General features: G+C 58.0%; 1 protein-coding gene across 1 annotated transcript in view; it reads left to right on the top strand.

Annotated features, from left to right (window-relative positions):
* CACNG5 (calcium voltage-gated channel auxiliary subunit gamma 5) overlaps positions 1–16,738 on the top strand; it is a 28,251-nt gene extending 11,513 nt beyond the window's left edge. The window contains exons 2-6 of the mRNA XM_059670052.1: positions 8,667–8,921; positions 9,427–9,513; positions 10,487–10,627; positions 12,973–13,118; positions 13,224–16,738. Of these exons, the coding sequence (XP_059526035.1) occupies positions 8,726–8,921; positions 9,427–9,513; positions 10,487–10,627; positions 12,973–13,118; positions 13,224–13,481 (828 nt within the window). The 5' untranslated portion in view covers positions 8,667–8,725 and the 3' untranslated portion in view covers positions 13,482–16,738. The remainder of the gene's footprint in view (positions 1–8,666; positions 8,922–9,426; positions 9,514–10,486; positions 10,628–12,972; positions 13,119–13,223) is intronic.
* The last annotated feature ends 4,729 nt before the right edge of the window (positions 16,739–21,467 follow it).

Raw genomic sequence — 21,467 nt, 5'->3', positions numbered from 1 at the left:
CTCTGCTTCAGAAAGCTCGATATAGACATATGTCACCTTTTGTAATTGTTGGATTAGAGCTCATAAATGTGTATACATGCACACACACGCATATGTGCACACACCCCCATTGGAGAAATAGTTCGTGCTGGTTATGGCACATTGGGAAATTCAGAAGCATAGAAAGAGGCAATCTCCCCCCCCCCCTCCAGAATGCTGGGAGGAGGGGTGTTAGAGATCCCTGGTACCACCGCTAGGAAAAGGGGGGGAGGGGGCGTGAAACACAGGTACTGCATTAGACACGTCCAGTTTCAGCAGCAGAGTGAGCTCAGCTAATGCACACCCATTCAACCACCAGCACTTAAGGAGGTTTTAAAATCCACAGCTGGCTCTTAAGAAAGACTGAAGCAAGTCTTTCCTCAAACCCAGAGCCTTGAGCAGGTGAACTGCCACCAAGGCGGACCAGGAGGTACTGGACCCAGATATGGCCATAGTAGCTCAAGCATGAAATGGTAATGGCCGCCCAGGGACAGGAGGATGTGGCCTTGGGCCCTGGCAAGGCCAGAAGTTGCCGCTGAGACGCCTCTTGGAGGCTAGCAACCCACCTCAGAGTGGGATGGCCGGGTTTGCGTGGCAAGAGCATGTTTAACTTTATAAGAAACGGCAAGCCGAAACCGGTTTGGCTCAGTGGATAGAGCGTCGGCCTGCGGACTGAAGGGTCCCGGGTTCGATTCCGGTCAAGGGTATGTACCTGGGTTGCGGGCACATCCCCAGTAGATGTGCAGGAGGCAGCTGATCGATGTTTCTCTCTCATCGATGTTTCTAACTCTCTATCTCTCTCCCTTCCTCTCTGTAAAAAATCAATAAAAATATATTTAAAAAAAAAAAGAAACGGCAAACTGCCTTCTAAAGCAGCCGTGTCATTCTGCGTTGCCTCCAGCAATGTATGAGAGCTCCATTTGCTCCAGGTCTTTGTCAGCACTTACCATTGTCAATCTCTTTCCTTTTAGCCATTCTAGTATGTGTGCAACCGTATCTCATTGTGGTTCTGATATAACCTTGATGATGAAACTAAACAGGACAGTGGAAACTTTATAGGTCAATCTCACTCATGAATATAAACACAAATGTCATCAATAGAATGTTAAACTGACATTTGTATTTATATTCATGAACGAGATTGACCTATAATTTGTATATAACTAGAGGCCCAGTGCACAAAATTCATGCACAGATAGGGTCCCTAGGCCTGACCGGGATCAGGTATATCGGAGCCTTCTGGCTGCCAGCCGGAGCCTTCCTTCCCCAGCTGCCAGCTGCTTTGTTCTGCGCTGCCCCTGGTGGTCAGCGCACGTCATAGCAAGCAATTAAGCTACCGGTCTCCCGGTCAAACTCCCGAGGGGACACTTTGCATATTAGCCTTTTATAGAGAGAGATACTATATATCACAACAAAAGCAACATTCATCCCAGTAACGCAAGAGTGGTTTAACACTAGAAAACCTGATACTAGATAACTGCTGGGAGGCCGTTATCCAGGCTGGTTTTACAACGAGGTGCAGCCCAGCTGGCGTGGCTCCGTGGTTGAGCGTCCACCTGCAGGAGGTCACGGTCTGATTCCCGGTTGCTCCTGGACCCACAGCCTCCTGGCCAGCTCTCTGTCTGACCCAGGGCTCGGGGCTCAGAGGGGCAGGGGTTCGGGGGTGGAGAGAGGGGAGGCCTGGGCGTGTGTTGTGGACCATTAGAGCCCTGAGTTACGGCAGGATATGCTGGAGGCGGGAACGGGCAGGCAGGAGGTATTTATAGAGGCACATCGGCCGCTTTGTAACCTGGCCAGGCCCCATCGATCGGCTCCCCAGAGTCCTCATGTATCAGCGATTCTCTGAGGGAGTGCTCTCTGCAGGGCTCCCAGCTGGCCTGGAGCGCCTCCCAGGCGGCACCTCCAAAGCCAGGCCCCTGTCCCTCCCCGGGCTCCCCGCCCCTTCTCCCGGGAGGAAGGATGGGCAGCAACAGAAACGTCTCTCTTGAAACACAAGTACCAACTCCAAGCGTGGAGGAGGGGCTTGGACAGAACCAAGACCAGCTCGGAGTCCGGCGGGAGTCCGGCGGGAAGGCTCGGTTCCTCGCTCCTCCCTCCCAGGCCTCCTCCTCACGCCCGCGCTGTCTCATGTGAAAAGTACCTGGTGTGTCCACCCCCTGAGAGACCCAAGGGCCAAGCAGATAAGGACACGTAGCCTTCAGTCCTCTTCTCTCAAGCAAGAGGCTGCGGAGGTTGAGCAGAACTAGGTCAACGTTTTCCCTTCGACTGTCAGGAATCTCCGCTCTCCGGAAGCGAGTTTCCAAGTGATGAGCTCAGCACCCTGTCGGACCGACTGCCGCTTCTCAGGACGAGATGCACAAGGGACAGTTCTGCTCCACAGGGAAAGGGGCAGATTGCTGGGTTCCAAGCCCAGCCCCCCCACTTTCTAGCTGGTGACCTTGGCCAAATGGTGGGGAACACCCCCCACACACACACCGGTAAAGCAGAGATAATGACCACAGTTAAGATGACTGTGTGCGTGCACTGTGCACCAGGCCAGAGCCCCTATTGTAAGCTGGTGACACGTGTTGGTTCGTTTAATCCTCACCCCCCTTGGAAGAAGGTACCAGTACTGTCCTCACTTTACTGACAGTGCCCACCACAGAGGGTTGTCTCGGGGATTAAGTGAATTAATGCGTGTAAATTGCTTGGAACCGTTTTTGGCACGGAGTCCTCCTGATCCAATAAACATCAACTGGCAGGAACTGGGGAGACAGAAGGACATGGAGAAGCAGCCGACCCCGAATCAGGGTCCCAGGCAAGATCAGGCCGTGGGCCCGCTCTCCCCACCGGCCTCTGCGGCCTGGATCTGATAGATGGCCCGTGTCACCACAATTAGATCAGGTCTGAACACTGTGCCTGCCCACGCATTTAGACACAGGGTAGGAAGTCGTTTTCCACTTCTCGCCGGCTCTCCTGGCCCCCGGAGCCGCGGGGGCACTGCTGGTCCAGGCTGGGCGGGCGCTGCGGGAGGCTGGGAGGCTGCGCGGGAGAGGCAGCTGCAGGGTAGGCTTCTAATTGCGGGCGATGAAGACTTCATGTCACTGAAGGCGGCGCGGTGGTGTTTAAGGGGGACTGAGAGGAAGAAGGAAGTGTGCGGCTCTGCCTTTTCTAAAGCAAATGCTACAGAATAAAAATCCTTTTGTGTTGGGGTGGGACTGGGGGCGGCTGCTCTCACTGTGGGGCTGGCATCGGGGGTGGGGCGGACATCTGCTACTGCAAGCCTCCGGCTGCGGGTGTCCCCAATGTGTGACTCAGGGGGCAGGGGGGAGGCACCTCTGTGTTGTTGAAGAGAGGAGGCAGAAGTTTTTGAATGTCGGTGAAATGGAAGCGAGGGCTGGTCTCCATAGCTGCCCGGGAGGCAGGGGAAGCACAGAGCCTGGGCTGGATCCACTCCCTGTCCCTGTGAGCTGGGGGGGGGGGGGGGGGGGTCACCATGTCTTCATCCTCAGGTTCCTCTGTGTAAAAGAGTAATCATAACGTGACTTGGCCGGGAGGGTATCAGAACGGGAATGTGGATGCTGGCCCGGCCAGCGTGGCTCAGTGGTTGAGCATCGACCTGTGTACCCAGAGGTCATTGGTGTGATTCCCGGTCAGGGCACGTGCCTGGGTTGCAAGCTCCATCCCCAGTGTGGGGCAGGCAGGAGGCAACCGATCAATGATTCTCTCTCATCATTGATGTTTCTGTCTCTCTCTCCCTCTCCCTTCCTCTCTGAAATCAATAAAAATATATTTTTAAAATCATTTTTAAAAATGATTCTGTGGGTCAGGAATTTGGGGAGTGCTCAGCTAGGCAGTTCTTGCTGGGGTTTCTCACGCAGGCCCAATCAGACGTTGGCTGGGGCTGCCGTCATCCGAAGGCTCGACTGGGCTGGAAGTCCAGGATGGCTCGATCCCATGGCCGGCAGCTGATTCTGGCTGTTGGCTGGTGGCCCTGCTGGGCTTTCAACCAGAGCACCTGTGCATGGCCTCCAAGCCGGTGTTCGCACCCAGAGGAACATTGCTGTTTATTACCGCTGGGGTGCTCCCAGCAGCCGGTGGACAGAGGCAGCAGTCCTGCTGACATCCTGCACTCCCGTGACACCCACACGGGACTGTCCAGCCCCAGATGTCAGTGGGGCTGAGATTGAGAACCTGCTCTAAGGCACGGCAGTCTCAGGGAGGTCGGACTTCCTACCTGGGGGCTGGGTTCCCCGTGAGGGAGCTCTGGGAGCATTCGGAAACCGCACCTCCTTTTATGACCCAGCCTCAGGAGTCACGTGGCAGCATTTCAGTGCACGCTGTTGGTCGAAACGGTCCCAGACCTGCCTAGACTGAAGGGGAGGGGACGTGCGTGGACCCCACCTCTCAATGGGAAGAATGGCGAGGAATCTGTGGTCCCTTTCTAGCCACTGAGAATGCAATGGCATTCAGCACGGTGGACAGCAGGCAGAGCCATGCGACCACTGGGGGCTGATGGTCACCAGTCATCCTGCTGGGAGCCTGGCCAGGCTGATGCTGAGTCCCTAGACCAGGTCACAGGAGCAGGTTTCTCTGGGCCGGTAGGAAACTGAGGTCCACGTTCTGCATTGGACTGTCCTTCCACTTTCTCCTTCTCTCCAATTAAACTACTGTCCCGTCCTGTAGCTGGGCTCCCCCTCACACCGGTACCCTCACCTGTCACTGAGCACCTAAGCACGTCACTGAAGTCCTTTCATTACTGGCTTGGGCAGGGAAGTGTGCCGTTTGTGATTTAATTCTCCACAAGACATTTTCCCGTAATTGCTAGTCACGGATGATAATTAGCAGCTGTTAATTCCTGATAATTAACAAGGTAATACGCGGAGGTAATGCACCCGGGTAATCATCGTAAAAGGCTCAAAGCTGCCATGTTTTCCGCTTCTGGGCCCCACGCCCCAAAGGGTAACATCGCATTTCAGCAGCTCCCGCCCAGGGTTTAGCTGGGGCCCCGCGCCCGAGGGCAGTGAGTGGTGAATTGATGACTCTAGTCTTTGTGCTCCTCTCTGGGTATAGAAATAATACGTTTTCCTAGCAGCTTTGTCAAGCACAGGAAAGTGATAAAGAAAATCAAATATACTTAACCTTCTGACCTGGACGCGTCCACCGTCCTGGCTTTGGTTTATCTCTTCCCAGCTTATGAGTTTTTCCCCAGTTGGATTCCTTCGAGACCTGGTTTTACATCCAGCTTTATTCACTTATTATTACATGTAACATAAACATCTGCCCTGGTGGCAGCAACTTATAAAAGAGTCTGCCTTCCCCGTCAGAAGATTCAAGTGAACCTGGTCGGGGGAGGATGGGGTTCGTGGGGAGAGCAGCCACCGTGTAAAAGCAAAGACTTAGACCGACGCCTGGTGACTGGGAACTAGAAATGCATCCCAGACCAGTCGGCGTCTCCCGGGGGACCCCCATCCCTGCTCCCACCAACGGAAGACACGGGGTGCACCGATGCGGTTACATCGGAAGAAAGTCAGGAAGGCAATGAGCTAAGATGCGACGAACGGTGTTTTTAGAATGGGGCGGGCCGGTCATCATATCGGCTGCCTGACGATTTTCCACGCAGCCCCTGGGGGAAAAGCATTGGACCAGCACCCAGACATGACCCGCTCACTCTGTCCCCCCATGGGCCTGGCTGGGTGGCCTCCGGTCCTCCTTCCCTCTGCACCTGGACATGCTTGGATGCGGTTTGGGAGAAATGTCAGTCTTCCCGCCCTGCAAGGTGGTTTTCGGAATCGGGAATGCTGAGTCAGAGCACCTCCAGGAGGCGCAGGAGGAGATCTGCCCGGTGACTGCCCAGCGGACGCCCAGTGGGATCAAGAAACAGCCCTGAGCAGTGGTTAGAGTGTTGGCCTATGCACTGGAGGGTCTCGGGTTCAATTCCCGGTCAAGGGCACATACCTGGGTTCCGGGTTCACTCCCTGCCCCAGTGGGGGTGCCTGCGGGAGGCAACCAGTCGATATCTCTATCTCTCTCTCCGTTCCTCTCTCTCTCTCCTTCTCCCTCTCCCTCTCCTTCTCTCTCTCTGAAAAGCAGTGAAAAAAATACCCTCAGGGGAGGATTGACAAAACAAAAAGAAAGAAACAGCCCTTAGGTGACACTTGGCCATTTACAAAGACAGTCTTCCAAGTATTGCATCACATAAGTTTCTAGCTTCCCTGGTGACCCACGCGGATGTGTCGCTTCACCCCAGCACCTCTGGGACGGTGTGCGTCTTTAGGAGGGAGGCGGTGGAGCCAGAGCGTGGACTTTGGGACCAGACCTCGGTTTCAGGCCACAGTCTGTCACCCACTGGGACTGTCCTGTAGGCTACTTACCATCTCTGAGCCTCGGTTTCCCGATCCACAAAATGGGCCTAACCCTACCTACCTACGGGGTTGTTGTGAGGCCGTGACATTATTTGTAAATAAAATACGATTTCGTGATAGAAGCATCGCCACACGTGTGTAATGAATCGGGTTGTTATTTTTCACTCTGGGCCGAGTTCCGTAAGTTTGCCACACACTCTGGAAGGACGTTCCCCTTTTCCCAAGCTCCCTCCAGGCTTCGAGCTTGGCTGTTACAGAGCTCGGTGGGTCATCTCCGGCCGCTTCTTTTATTTCTTGCATTTGGAGATTCAGATCCAATCTCCTCTCCACTTTCATCCTCCCAAGCCTGCAAGACCCAAGGTTTTTGTTGTCTCGCTGCCAAGATTATCATTAAAATCGACGTTCAGCTCCGGCCAGCCGCTAGCTGTCATATTTCAGAAGCCCTGATCTGGCCACCTTACAGGAGCGCGAGCTTATCAGTATCTGCCCATCGCTGCTTAATAACAGTCCTTACACCAGCATCGTGCCTGCGACTTTCCAAAGCCCTGGCATGGCTGCTGCGCCATTTCATCTCCCAGCAGCTTGGGGATGGAGGGGGCGGGGCCGGCCTTGTCATTCTTCATGGGGGAGAGCCTCATTCCCAAGGTGGGTTCACAGAACGAGACGCCATTGTGTGGACAGATACACTTGGAGAACACTGGAACGAGTGCAGCTAAACGCACTTTCCGAGGCTTTAACCTGTGAATGTGCAATGAGATCCTTCATGGCCTAGAGCAGCGCTTCCCGCGTGAGCCTGGCTTCTGTCCCTTTTCTGCTGGCTCAGCCAGGACCCACCTGTGCCTCAGCCCTGAGTAGGACCCCGGGGTCACCACAGGTGTCTCCATCTCCCGACACAGGTGCTGGGGCCTGACACTCACCGGACATTAACATTAACGTCCTGTTTCAGCATTTCTGGCTGTGCGTTATTGCCAAGGGTTGACACTTCAGCAATGTTGCAAGCATGGCCACTTAGGCGAGGCGCGCCGAGTGCCAGGCCCCACCCTCTGCCCGTCCCTCCAGCTCCCCTGGGTGACCCTCTTCTGGGCTCATCACTCCTGGCTTCCCTGCCACTGGTTGCTTGGCACGGGTCTCAGACTTGAGCAGGCACACATTCACCTGGATCTTGTTACAGCACGGATTCCATTTACGAAGTTGGGGGAGCCTGAGAGGCCGCATTTCTAACAGGCTCCCAGGTGATGCTGCGGCCCATGGTTCACTTCGAGTAGCAAAGGCCGTCGTTCTCCGACGGCTGCCCGTCAGGGTCACTGGGAGCACTCGGGAAGCGCGTCGCCCTCCTTGGAGCCCAGCTGCGCCAGGCGCGGGGAGGGGCGCCCGGGTGGGGGTTGCTGGGCACTCCCTGGTGATTCTCCATCAGAGCCCTGCGCTGGGCTGTGGGCTCCGTGGGAGGAAGAGGGGGTCAGCATCCATCTGCCCTATTCCTCGGGTCTCCCAGCTCTGAGCCCCGTGCCTGGCGCTGGCAGGGATCTGCAGACGCGCTTGTGGCTCACCATGAACAGACCCTTCGCGTCTCTCTGGCTGGTGCAGAGCTGGCTCCTGCCGATACCGTGTGCTGAGCAGGCAAGAGTCAGACGGCTCCTAACGCGGTGGGTGCAGGAGGCCCCTTGACCTTGGACTGTGGTGTGGCTCCTTTACTTCCGTTGACCTAGAACTACAGCTGATCACAGCCCAGGAGGAAGGCCCCTTCCCCAGAAGCCTGCTCTGCCCTCTGCCTGTTCCTGAGGCTACGGCCGCTCCCCTTCCGGCTCTGCCAGGGTGCACGGGACCCTCGGATCCTCCACACGAGAAGCCCCCAGCAGAGCTCACCCTCACCCCTCCTCCTGCGCCTGAGCTCTCGGGCAGATCCCCTGGGTGCCTTGGTCCTTCTAGGCGGGACGTCTTCAAAGTCAAGGAAAGCGTCATGTTCAGTCTTTTTATCTCCCATGTTGGGCACCATGAATTACTGGGTGAATGAATGAATGAATGAATGAATGAATGAATGAATAGCGTTATCTAGCAGGGGGACTCCCACAGAGGACAAGGTGGCCCCTTGTAGCCTGGGAAGAAAGCTGTGAATTCCTGGCAGGGGGAGGAAGAGGGTGGCACCTCTGACCAGTGGCCTGGTGTCCAGAGAGCCGGCCTGTTGGTCTGTACTCACCAGTTAGCCAGGTGGGGTTCGCTTCAGTAACCTCCCACGGCCCCTCATCGTGGCCTCCTCGGAGCCCTGGCTGCTCCTGCCCGAGTGCCCAGCCTCTCTCCTGTCCCCAGAGCCTGCCCCCTGCTGGCGGGACCACGGCTGCAGGCCGCCCACCTGACCGTCCGGGAAGATGAGCGCCTGTGGGAGGAAGGCGCTGACCCTGCTGAGCAGCGTCTTTGCCGTGTGCGGCCTGGGCCTCCTGGGCATCGCCGTCAGCACCGACTACTGGCTGTACCTGGAGGAGGGCGTGGTCCTGCCCCAGAACCAGAGCACGGAGATCAGGATGTCCCTGCACTCGGGCCTGTGGCGTGTCTGCTTCCTCGCAGGTGAGGGCACAGGGTGAGCCTGCCCAAGAGCCCCCTGCCCCACCTTGGGAGGAGAGGCCCTGCTGGAAGGAGGCGGTTCCCCTGGACAATCCTCATGAACCCGGGGCGTGTCCCTGCGGCCACCGGGACCCGCCCCAGACCGGAGCCTGGCGTGTAGTGTCCATTTGAGCAAGTCCTCTCGTCTCCCGGGACCTGGGCCCTCCCACGGGAAAGGTGACTGTGACCACCTCCCCCCGCTCCACCTCCAGGCTGTGGGAGGCTGGCACCGCTCAGGGCTAGAGGTGCCCTCCGTGCCTGAGCCGGGCTTCACTGATCTCCATGCCCACAGCACTGCCAGGCAGGACTGGTTCCTGATCCCACCCTGCACACGAGGGAACGAAGGTTCGGGAGGCGACCGGGTCCCCTTGATTCAACGTTGCTGCATCCACCAGTTTCCAGGGTGGGCGATACTTCAAACCCACCTTCCAGAAGGACCCGGACAGGTAACCGATCCCTGTCTTCATAGGTGAGGAGCGCGGACGCTGCTTCACCATAGAGTACGTGATGCCCATGAACAGCCAGCTGACGTCCGAGTCCACGGTCAACGTTCTGAGTAGGTGCCTCAGACTCCATCCTGGGCCCTGGCCAGACAGCGCAGTGAGCAGGGCGGAGGGAAGGGATGGGTGACCGCTTGTTTCTTTGGAACGAAGGTCCTCAGACTCAGCTGGTGGTGCTGGCCTGAGCTGTCGATTATTGATCCAGGGGTGGTGACGGGTTCGAAATGTCCCGGTCCTGTGACCCAGGCGAGTGAGAGGCCATCCATACCCAGCATCTTGGTCTGGTTGGGCTGCTAGAGCAAAACCCCACAGACCAGGGAGTGTATGAACACCAAGGAGCATATGAACACCAGGGAGCGTATGAACACCAGGGAGCGTATGAACACCAGGGAGCGTATGAACACCAGGGAGCGTATGAACACCAGGGAGCGTATGAACACCAGGGAGCGTATGAACACCAGCGATGTCTTTCTCTCGGGTCTGGAGACTAGGAGTCCACGATCAAGGCTCTGGCATGGCCCGTTCTGGTGGGGCCTCTTGCTGTGTCCTCATACGGCGGAGGGAGGGGGGAGGGAGCTCTGCGCGCCTCATTCTCTAAGGGCACTAATCCCCTGCGTGAGGGCTCCACCCTCGTGACCTGAGCACCTCCCCTAGGCCCCACCTCCTGATGCCATCACATAGGAATTTGGGGACACAGTCATTCAGACCGTAGTACTCAGGGAACTGAATCAAGCCCTCTGGCCCCCAACAGGACTGACTCCTGGCCTTGGCCCCCAGAGCTGGCTCTGGCCCCTAGGGTGCATCTGCAGTACAATTTCCCCTGGGTTAGCACAGACTCCACGGGCTAAGGGACAAAGCCCTGGGGGGGGGGTCCCAGGCCACCGCAGGAGGGGGTGCAGGCTGGGGAGCGCCTGCAGGTGCAGCTCTGGGGACCTGACCGCTGGCAGACACTGCCAGGAAGCCTCGCCTGAGGAGGTAGGCAGCGAGGAAGGCGCCTGGGCTGACGGAGGCCTCTTGTCCCTCCATCAGAAATGATTCGCTCGGCCACACCGTTCCCTCTGGTCAGTCTCTTCTTCATGTTCATTGGGTTTATCCTGAGCAACATCGGGCACATCCGTCCGCACAGGACCATCCTGGCCTTTGTCTCCGGCATCTTCTTCATCCTCTCGGGTAAGCGTGCTGTTTTCATGCACCGGGGGCTTCTGACTCCCACAGAGCTCTGCTCCGGGAAGTCCATCCTTCCATCTGAGAAGCCATTCATTCCTCTGCCCGTCTGTCCATCCATCCAGCGCCCCGTTATCAGGCACCTGAAGAGAGCTCAGCCCGCCCTCTGCAGGGCGGTACTTCCCCCTCCTCCAGGCAGGGACCGGGTGATGCTCTTTCCCTTTCTATGAACCTGGCGATAGTCAAGGCTACCCCGTAGCTCTGGGGCACCTGGGATGTTTCAGCAGTGGGCTGAGGGGTGGGAGCCGGGCTGAGGGACGGGAGCCGGGCTGAGGGATGGGAGCCGGGCTGAGGGGCGGGGGCCGGGATGAGGGATGGGAGCCGGGCTGAGGGATGGGAGCCGGGCTGAGGGATGGGAGCCGGGCTGAGGGACGGGGGCCGGGATGAGGGGTGGGAGCCGGGCTGAGGGACGGGGGCCGGGCTGAGGGGTGGGAGCCGGGCTGAGGGACGGGGGCCGGGCTGAGGGACGGGAGCCGGGCTGAGGGATGGGAGCCGGGCTGAGGGGCGGGGGCCGGGATGAGGGACGGGAGCCGGGCTGAGGGATGGGGACCGGGATGAGGGACGGGAGCCGGGCTGAGGGACGGGGGCCGGGATGAGGGACGGGAGCCGGGCTGAGGGATGGGGACCGGGATGAGGGACGGGAGCCGGGCTGAGGGACGGGGGCCGGGATGAGGGGTGGGGGCCGGGCTGAGGGGTGGGGGCCGGGCTGAGGGGTGGGGGCCGGGCTGAGGGACGGGGACCGGGATGAGGGATGGGAGCCGGGATGAGGGGTGGGGGCCGGGCTGAGGGGTGGGGGCCGGGATGAGGGGTGGGGGCCGGGCTGAGGGGTGGGGGCCGGGCTGAGGGGTGGGGGCCGGGCTGAGGGACGGGGACCGGGATGAGGGATGGGAGCCGGGATGAGGGGTGGGGGCCGGGATGAGGGACGGGAGCCGGGCTGAGGGACGGGGGCCGGGATGAGGGACGGGAGCCGGGCTGAGGGATGGGGACCGGGATGAGGGACGGGAGCCGGGCTGAGGGACGGGGGCCGGGATGAGGGACGGGAGCCGGGCTGAGGGATGGGGACCGGGATGAGGGACGGGAGCCGGGCTGAGGGACGGGGGCCGGGATGAGGGGTGGGGGCCGGGCTGAGGGGTGGGGGCCGGGCTGAGGGGTGGGGGCCGGGCTGAGGGACGGGGACCGGGATGAGGGATGGGAGCCGGGATGAGGGGTGGGGGCCGGGCTGAGGGGTGGGAGCCGGGCTGAGGGGCGGGGGCCGGGATGAGGGGTGGGAGCCGGGCTGAGGGGCGGGGGCCGGGATGAGGGGTGGGAGCCGGGCTGAGGGATGGGAACTGCGCCATGGGAGGTTGTTTTGACGATAGCGATGGACAGGTTCCCCTGGGGCCCCAGTGATGCAAACACACGTTAAGTGCCAAGGAAGTCTTGAATCATTGATTTTCCTTGAACAGTCATCCTTCAAGAGGCCCTAGTTTAATCACATAAATGGAATTAAACCTGAATAGCTCAAAACAGAGCAATTAGTTACGTCCTGATTCGATTACAGTCACTAACTGATGGGACCGGTGCCTGAGGCCGTCATTGGCACAACGGCGCCCGCCGGGAGTTTGGGCCCCGCCGACTTAACGATGGCTAGGATCGGGACACACTCTCCTTGCCTCTCTGCCCAGCGATCTCAGCAGGCCACACCCAGGGGTCAGGTGGGCTGGCGGACCGTGAGCCACGTGGTCTCCTCCATGATGTTCCTCCCCCTGGAGACAGGAAGCGGAGGCCTGTCATATTCCTCCGTTTAGCAAAAGCCGCCTGCTGGCTCATGGTTCTCACCCGTCCTTCACGTGAGGTCACCGGGGTGACTCAGAATGTCCGGGGGTGGGTCAGGCATCTACGTCTGACAGGTGATCCTAGCGGGCAGGTGGGGTGAGAACCCTCGGGCTTACCATGGCTCGGGAGGCGGCCGGCCAGGGCGCTTGTTTTCTTTCTTTTTTATTATTATTTGAATTTATTGGGGTGACATTGGTTCATGAAATGACACAGGTTTCAGGGGTGCAATTCCATAATCCGTCATCTGTGTATTGTATTGTGTGTTCACCACCCAAAACTAACTCTCAAACAAAACAGGGCGGGAGCTGTCTTACTGCAGCTCTGCACAGGGCCCCGGGGGAGAGCGCCGGCTCCCTCTGACCTCCAGAATGAGCGCATTGTCGCCACAAGGCCCGGGCTTTCGTCCCGAGCCCCAGGGGAGGCGGGCGCCCCATCCGCACCCCGCGGCCCTTCCCTGAACACCCGCCCTGCTCCAGGCCTCTCTCTGGTGGTGGGCCTGGTGCTCTACATCTCCAGCATCAACGACGAGATGCTCAACAGGACCAAGGACGCGGACACCTACTTCAGCTACAAGTACGGCTGGTCCTTCGCCTTCGCTGCCATCTCCTTCCTCTTAACAGAGGTAACGCCCCCCCGCAGGCTGGGTGGGGAGCGGGGCACTGCCCGTGCAGACCCGTGGGCGCCAGGCCCCCAGCGGTGAGCTCTCCTCTGCTCCTTCTCTCTGCAGAGCGCAGGCGTGATGTCCGTGTACCTGTTCATGAAGAGGTACACCGCCGAGGACCTGTACAGGCCTCACCCCGGCTTCTACCGCCCGCGGCTGAGCAACTGCTCCGACTACTCAGGCCAGTTCCTGCACCCAGACGCCTGGGTCCGGGGCCGCAGCCCCTCCGACATCTCCAGCGACGCCTCGCTGCAGATGAACAGCAACTACCCAGCCTTGCTCAAGTGCCCCGACTACGACCAGATGTCGTCCTCGCCCTGCTGAGCTCACTGCCTACCCCCCTCCCCTGACCCCGTCCCCCCACTCCCCCCACTCCCCCCCACCGCCCCCCCGGGACCGTGGATGGCCAGAGAGCCTCTCCTGGGCTCGCCCCTGCTGGCCTGTGCGCCCTGGGCCCAGCCCGTGGTGGACAGGCCAAGGCCGCCCCCACGCTTAGCTGTTGTCACATGACCATGTTGTCTCCCTGCTTCCCCCAGAATGTCTCTAACTGGCCCCCAGTGGTGTCAGGAGTCCAGAGCCAGTGGGCAAGCCGATTGGCAGAGAGCATGGGTGTAGCCCCGCCTCTTGAGTGCCAATCACTCCAGCCGCTCTCCCCTTTCCTGGGACAGGTGGGTGTCTAGCCGTGTATTCATCCCTGCACACCCAACTGCATGGCCCCAGGCCAAGGCCAGCTCTGGGACGCCAAGCTCCTTCCACACCCCCAGCTGGACGTGTGTCTGCCAGTGGGCCTGGCCCTCACATTCATGATCTGGCCCACCGGACAAAAGGTGACTGATAGGGCGGTCTGGCTGGTTCTGCGTTGCCAAGCAGTGTCCTTGTGAAATCTTTTATTCTTTTTGTCACCACGTCCCTCCATACAACACACCCATCTGTGCTGTCCCCTCCCTCTCTGCCCACAGACTGTGACTCCTCCTCCCACCAGAACTCAGCTGCCCATCTTGGTCCCCAGGGGCTGAAGGCGCTCTGAGGCCACTCTGACGAAGTCACAAGGAGGTGTGAACGGCTGATGATGTCTTACTATGTATGGCCCCTCCCTCCGTGACATATTCAACAGGGGTCTTTCATGCCTTAACCCCAAGAAGTGACTCTGATGATGAGAATTTTGCTGGTCCGAGTGAATATTCCCAGGCGCTGTTTCAGGCCCTGGGGATACTGCCCCTGCTCACAGGGGCCTCACTTCCAGCCCACGGCCCTAACATCGAATCATGGGGACAGATGTCTGTACCACCCGCAGAAGGCAGCTTGCGAGGAGGCTGCGTGGGAGTTGGAGCTGCATTTGCTGACACCTGGTGCATTTTGAGTCTGAACAAGCCAGGCTGGGACTCCAGCGTCTCTCCTGAGGATGTCTGAGAACATTGGGGGGTTGCCAGTCGAACCCTAATAGAGGGTCTGCTTCCTGGGTATGGGACCTGTGTAGGCATATAGGTGCCCCCAGAAGGCAAGGCGGCATGATGCCCATTTTCCTGGTAGGAAACCTGGGCTAGGACGTGGGAGGCACCGACGTGAAGTCCACGGGGCGGAACACGGTGGGAGCACCTCTGTGGGCGTCACACCTCAGTTCTCGGGGGTCTCATCCGGGCGGCTTGGATCTGAGGTTTTGACTAGTGAAACTGCCGGCTGCCTGCACGTCTCTGCCCTGCCTGCTTTCCGCTCTTCCGCGCTCTAAGGTGGCATTGTTCTGGGCACAAGGCTACAGTGGCGCCTCGTGGGCTCTGAAAAGTTGTACAGAGACGTGCACGTGACGTGTGCAGCCTTCCAAAGGGCAGTGGTTTGGGTTTTTGTTGGTTTTTTTTGTTTGTGTTTTTGCTCAGCTGCCATAACAAAATGCCACAGACTGGGCGGCTTAAAGGGCATATGCTTTTCTCACATTCTGGAGGCCAAGAGTCCGAGATCGAGGAGTCAGCAGGTCGGGCTTGGTCTGAGGCCCCCCTTGGCTTGCTGATGGCCACCCGCTCGACCATGTCCTCCCGTGGTCTTTTCTCTGCACGCGTGGTGTCCACACCCCCTCTTTTTAAGGACCCCACCCCCAGATCGCACGTGTCAGCTTCCTGGAGAAAACCCCAGGTTGCCCTCGTGTGTGACTTCAACCCTTGCCTATGAACCAGTAGTAACTCTAAACCCAACTCTCCCTCCGTTGGCACCTGTGATGGCTGTTGTGTCTTTGGCTACTGTTTACGGAATAACATGGAAACCGCGTTCTCCCTGCAGCCAAGGGACCGGCGAGAGTCCCTGGAGACCAGTAGGTAGCTTTTCCCAGCCGGGTGGGCTGGTGTGTAGCTATGCTCTCCTACAGCTTTCGCCACGGGAATTAGCTCACAGGATGCACTTTCCTCGCCCTCCCGCGCCCTTTCTCTGTCACTGCGCCAGGCTGGTTTGTGTGCGGGGAGGAGATAGACGCCCCTCGCCCGGGCGATGGTTGGCTGTCCCAGCTTTAGGGTGGGCCCTTCGTGGCCTGGATGCTGAGCTGCTCAGTGAAGCAGCTCTGACCCTGGGAACGTGCAGTTCACACTCATCTTAGGAACTGAGCGCCTCCTCAGGCACTGCGCGGCCATCACAGTGGCCTTTCCATCTAGGACAGTGGTCGGCAAACCACGGCTCCCGAGCCACATGCGGCTCTGTGGCCCCTTGAGTGTGGCTCTTCCACAAAATACCACGTGCGGGCGCGCACGTACAGTGCGATTGAAACTTCGTGGCCCATGCGCAGAAGTCGGTTTTCGGCCTGGGCGAGTCCATTTTGAAGAAGTGGCGTTAGAAGAAGTGGGGGTACGTTCGCTGAGGTCGACCCCTAGAATGAGGACGTTTTTAGCAAAGGCCAGCTTAGGAGCACCCTAATTAAGTTAATAACAATGTACCTACCTATAGAGTTTAAGTTTAAAACATTTGGCTCTCAAAAGAACGTTCAATCCTTGTACTGTTGATATTTGGCTCTGTTGACTAAGGAGTTTGCCGACCACTGGCCTAGGACGTCATCTCAGAGCGGAACCCTACTCGCCGCCTCTCCACAATCAAGAGGATTTGATCAACCATTAAAGTATATAAACTCAGCTCTGAGATCATGAATTAGGGTCCCTTCCCCAGTACACTTTCGGATCTTTTGTTTCCTAAGCTCTTCAAAAAATACATGGATGAGCGCTTTTCCTTTTCACCCTCAAAAAGTGGGAGGGGAAACTCATACACCAAAGTCTGATGAATTTTTGGAATAAAACCACTGAGGGTTACCAGCCATCGGGATGTCGGTTCCCTCCCACCTGGAACTCGCCACCCTCCTTCTTGCCTCAGGTGTGAGTCGGTGATGCCTCAGCACCCAAACACCAGGAGATGGCCTGCAGAGGAAGGGTCCGTTTCAGCTGTGCACCGAGGTGAGGGAGGAGTTACGGGCAGATCCACACGTGTCCCCGGTGTCATGGGGATGTTCCAGAGCCACACATGGGGAGAGGCCCCTCCTCCGTGTTTGGGTAACTCTCCTTTCTCCCTAAGTACACATGCTGTGTCCAGGCTTTGGAGAAACAGCACCAACAGAATGTGCGTATAGAGAGATTTATTTCAAGGAATTGGCTCACCTGATGATGGAGGCTTGGCAAGTCCAAGATCTTAGGGGGAGAAAAAGATCTTACGGGGGAGGCCAGCGGACTGGAGACTCAGGGAAGAGTCCCAGTTCAAGTCTGAGGGCCGTCTGCCCAGGGGAAGTCAGTCTTTGTTCCGTGCAGGCCTTCAGGCGATGGGTGAGGCCCACCACGTTATGGAGGGCAAGCTGCTCTACTCACAGTCCACGGATTGCAACGTTAACCTCATCCCAAAAGTAACATCTTTACAGAAACAGCCAGAATAATGTTTGACCAAATACCTGGGCACCAAGGCCCTGCCGAGACGACACAGAATTAACCGTCACACGTGGATCAAGGACAGAGGAGGGCAGGGGCCATGGCGTTCCACCTGAAGAAGTGCAGGGGCGGTACCCACACACCCAGGGCCCTGTGCCTCAGGCTGCCCCTCTAGCGGCCACCTGCTCCGTGAGTACACAGAGCCCATTTGCCACTCTCCAGTCTTGACTCTTATCCCACGCTCAGTCGACACCCTCTCACATGCTAATAAGACCCTTAGGATGTTAATTAGCCTGTGGGACACAAACACTCCACGTCCTGAGTGGGTGCAGATGTGGATGAACAAATGGGTTCTGCCTGTTGCAGGGATGGTGTAGAGCAGCGGTTCTCGGCCTTGGCTGCACATTAGAATCACCTGGGAATCTTTAAAATCCTGATTTCTGGGCCTCATCCTCCGGAAATTCTGTTTCTTTGTTACTAATGTTGTGGCCCCGCCCCATAACAAAGAAACAGAATTTCCGGAGGATGAGGCCCAGAAATCAGGATTTTCAAAAGATTCCCAGGTGATTCTAATGTGCAGCCAAGGTTGAGAAGCACTGGTGAAGAGTGTGGAGTGGAGGGGAGTCAGCATATCCATGCATGTTCGGGCCCAGACAGGCCGGGGCCCAGCCTGAGCTGCGAGTGTGGGCTCAGCCACCGCGGTGAGGCTCCGCAGCCACCACCTGCAGGCTTGGCAGTCCCCAGAGGGAAGCGGGTGGTGCACCACAGCCTGGTCATAGCCCCTCCAGGACCTGGAGACCTAACTTCTTCATTCATATAATGAGGGCGTTGGATAACATTGTCTCCAGGTTCTCTCTCCAACTCTGCAGGCAAAACCCAACCAAGTTCAAGTGATGGACTCCCTGCCTCTCCCCCCGCCCCCCCCCCAATTCCTTCCTCTTCCTGAAGTACCTGGACAACAACCCGAAGAAAATGGAATTTGGGTGAAAGAGCAGATGGGCTTGGTCAGCGGTGCTCCCAGCCCAGAGCCTGGGTTTGCTCTCAGGTGGGGCCGAAGAGCATTTCTCCAACGAGCTTGCAGGTGCTGTCAGGGTTGTGCCATGCTCTTGGCTCTAGGGCAGTGATTCTCAACCTTCTGGCCCTTTAAATACAGTTCCTCCTGTTGTGACCCAACCATAAAATTATTTTCGTTGCTACTTCATCACTGTAATGTTGCTACTGTTATGAATCGTAATGTAAATATCTGATATGCAGGATGGTCTTAGGCCACCCCTGTAAAAGGGTCGTTCGACCGCCAAAGGGGTCGCGACCCACAGGTTGAGAACCGCTGCTCTAGGGACTGGGTTCCAGACACAGAAATTCTTTAAAGCTCCCAATGTGGCCCTAAGGTGCTACCAGGGTGAGAACCACCGGCTGAGATCTACCAGGATCTACCCCTTGGGACTGGGCTAAAGCCCCTGCTTGGGCGTTTAGTTGCAAGTCAGGTGGCTCCCCAAACAAAAATGCAGGAAAAGAAGGGGAAAGAGTACCGGGCGGGCACCGAGGGATGCGTCAGACCCAGGCATCCTCGCTACCTCCCGGCCCCCGCAGACTCGGCCTCCTAGACCAGGGCTGTGTGGGCCTCGGGCAAGTTGTTGTCAAGTCCGCGGGCTCATGCCCGGCCTCTCTCTCTGGGGCCCTTTCCCTGGTGAGCTGGTCTTCACTGGGGGCAGCAGGAGCCTGCCCCTGAGAAGGAGGACAGCAGCGCTCAGCCTTCTGGAGTCGGCGTGCTCTCGCCCTGCTGCCGGGGCCCAGGGACGGGCTTCCAGCCCTGAGCAGGCGTGATGGATGTTCAGCAATGACCTTGCCGTCTCAGGGCTCCGGCTGCAGAGTTTAAACCAATCTTCACCACTGGTCTTTGAATAATTCATGTCACACTCGGCGAGCATAAAGAGAACAGGGCTTGAGGGCTCTGGAGGTTTCTGATCAGGCAATAAAGAGACCATGTATTACAGGCTTCTCTGCAGAACGGTTTTGGGTCAATTGTAATATTAAATCCGCCCACATCCACACGTCCACCTCCTACCCCATCTCAGATACAATAAAATCCGAATGAACACACTGGAATCCATGGGGTGGGGAGTATGTATGCAAAGTGTAAAGTCCTTTTCTGATTCCGTGACCTTTCTTAATAAAATGGTAAAGAGCCTGAATTAAGCCCCACAAAAGGCTCTGGGTGAGCAGCACATATTAAACCCGAAGCAATTACTGGTGCCCTGAACGATCAGGCTGGATGGCCTGTCCTGCAAGGTCAGCCCTGGGTTTGGGGGAATGGATGTGCCGTCTTGCATCAAGACATCACCAGACGTTACCATCACCAACATGCACGGGAAGCCCTATCACAGTGGTTGGCACATAGTAGGTTCCCTGCAAGCACTGTCTCATTGAACCCTCCTGATCCTCTACACTGAGACCTACAGAGGGTTAGGGACTTGCTCATGGCCTTGCAGGTGGTCATATTGCAATGTTCTGGCAGTCAGTCCTGTTTCAACGCGGTCGGCATCTTCATTTCTAACGCCCAGCGTGGCCAAAGCACCCACTTCCACCATCAGAGACATCCCCCGTCTAGGTTTCCATGGGGAGGAAAAGGTGTCGGCAATGGGACGGATGGTGAGGTGTTGTTCCCCTGAAAGCTGTCTGCTTGCTAGTCCCGGCTTCGTGCCACATCTCTGCTCGTGATGCTCAATTCTCGGTGACACCAGCTGGGTGTCCTACCATTCAATGCTGACACTAACCAGAGTTGGACAGACGCCACAGCTGAAGGGCTCAGTCCCACAACACTGCCCCCTCCCGGCCCCCCTACTTCAGACGCCGGTCACCAGAAGAAGCCCCCCACTCCCACTCCATCACTCACAACTTCTGTCCAACTCGCCTCCTCAGGTCCAATCCTTTGCCAGATGAGCTCACAGGACTCAGGGAAACACACACACTCACCACCTTATTACGTAGTAAAAGGTACAATAGCGGATACCGGTGAGCCGCCAGATGAAGAGAGACACAGGGTGAGGGGTGTGGGTGCGAGACCCCCACACAGAAGCCCATCGGCTGGGGAGGGTTAGGGTATTTATGTTAGTCCCACACAACGCCTCCTGGGACAACCTGGGTGTGAGCTGCCGTGCTGCCGCTGCGGGAGGTGCAGAGAACAGTGTGGAGTGTGAATGACTTCCCCTTCGCCACACGGACATGCGACACGTGTCACCTTGTTCTCCTAAGTCATAGTAATCCAGCTGTGAGCCACACTCAGCCGGTGGGTGGAAATTCAATGTCCCCAAGGGCTGCCCAGGAGTCCCCGGGGAGTGGATGGTATCGGTTAGCAGATGCCTGGAGATCCACAGCCCAGCGCAGTGTGGGTCCTGGGGTCCCGGCAGAGGCAGGGCCCCGACTCCTGGTGGCCACTGTCCTCAGAAGCCCCACTCTACACCCCGCTTGGGCCCTGCAAGGGACTCTGGTCTCCATCACGCTGGGTACCTGCCAGTTGCACTCCCTGGCTCGCTTCTTGCCCACGTGGCATGGGGACTGTCCCCAGGTTCACTATCTCCCTTGACCGCTTCCAACCTGTCCCTGTGGGAAGACACTGCATATTACCCCCCCCCCCAGTGAGTCCCTGGAAACACAACGGGGGACTCTCTTCCTGGATCTTGGGAGAAGGAAAAGATGGGGGAAATGGTCACAGTGTCCTTCAACACTTGCCCTGCTAGCCTATCAATAATAATTACATTAAGGCTAATATATTGTTTTGGTTTGGCTGTTGCTACCACTTACTACTCCAGCTATTGGAAAAAGTCCGCATTATTAACCGGCACACCTGGGAAGTCTCGGGAGGACGCAAACGGGGCCACGTGGAGATTGAAGGGATGTGGCCAGGGGCCCCCAGAAAGAGAATAGGCAGGAAGGACCCTCCCTGGGGAGGGGAGCCCTTTGAGGGGCCACAGCCCCAACACCCTGATTTCACATTCTGGCCCCAGAACGGGGAGAGCACGCGTCCCTGTTTGTCTCGGGGAGTCTGTAGTCGTCGGAGCAGCAGCTTCAGGAAAGAGACCTTAGCTTGTTCCCCCTTTTGGGGCTTTGACCGGGTCTGGGAACAGCTGAGCCCTGTCCCCCGGCACAGGGGACCCCCTAGACCTCTCACTGCAGAGCTCACAGGGAGATTCATCCCTGTGTCTGTGCCTCGGCCCTGCCTCTCGCTGCCCGGGGCTCCTCGGCAGTGACAGTGCAGTGGGCACACCAGGGCAGGCTGCTTGGTGGGAAGTGCAGGCTTCGTGGCTCAGGGCCTCCTGGCCGCCTTGCCAAGCCCCCAGCTGCAGGATGATGCAGGGCACCCCACATCCCCGCCCTTCCCTCCCAGGCCTTCCCACCCATGAGTCCAGCCTGGGTCTCCGCTTCCAGGAGC

Source organism: Myotis daubentonii, chromosome 16, assembly GCF_963259705.1.
Source record: "Myotis daubentonii chromosome 16, mMyoDau2.1, whole genome shotgun sequence".
NCBI lineage: Eukaryota > Metazoa > Chordata > Mammalia > Chiroptera > Vespertilionidae > Myotis > Myotis daubentonii.
The sequence above is the reverse complement of the archived record's forward strand: the minus strand, read 5'-3'. Positions and strand labels throughout refer to the sequence as shown.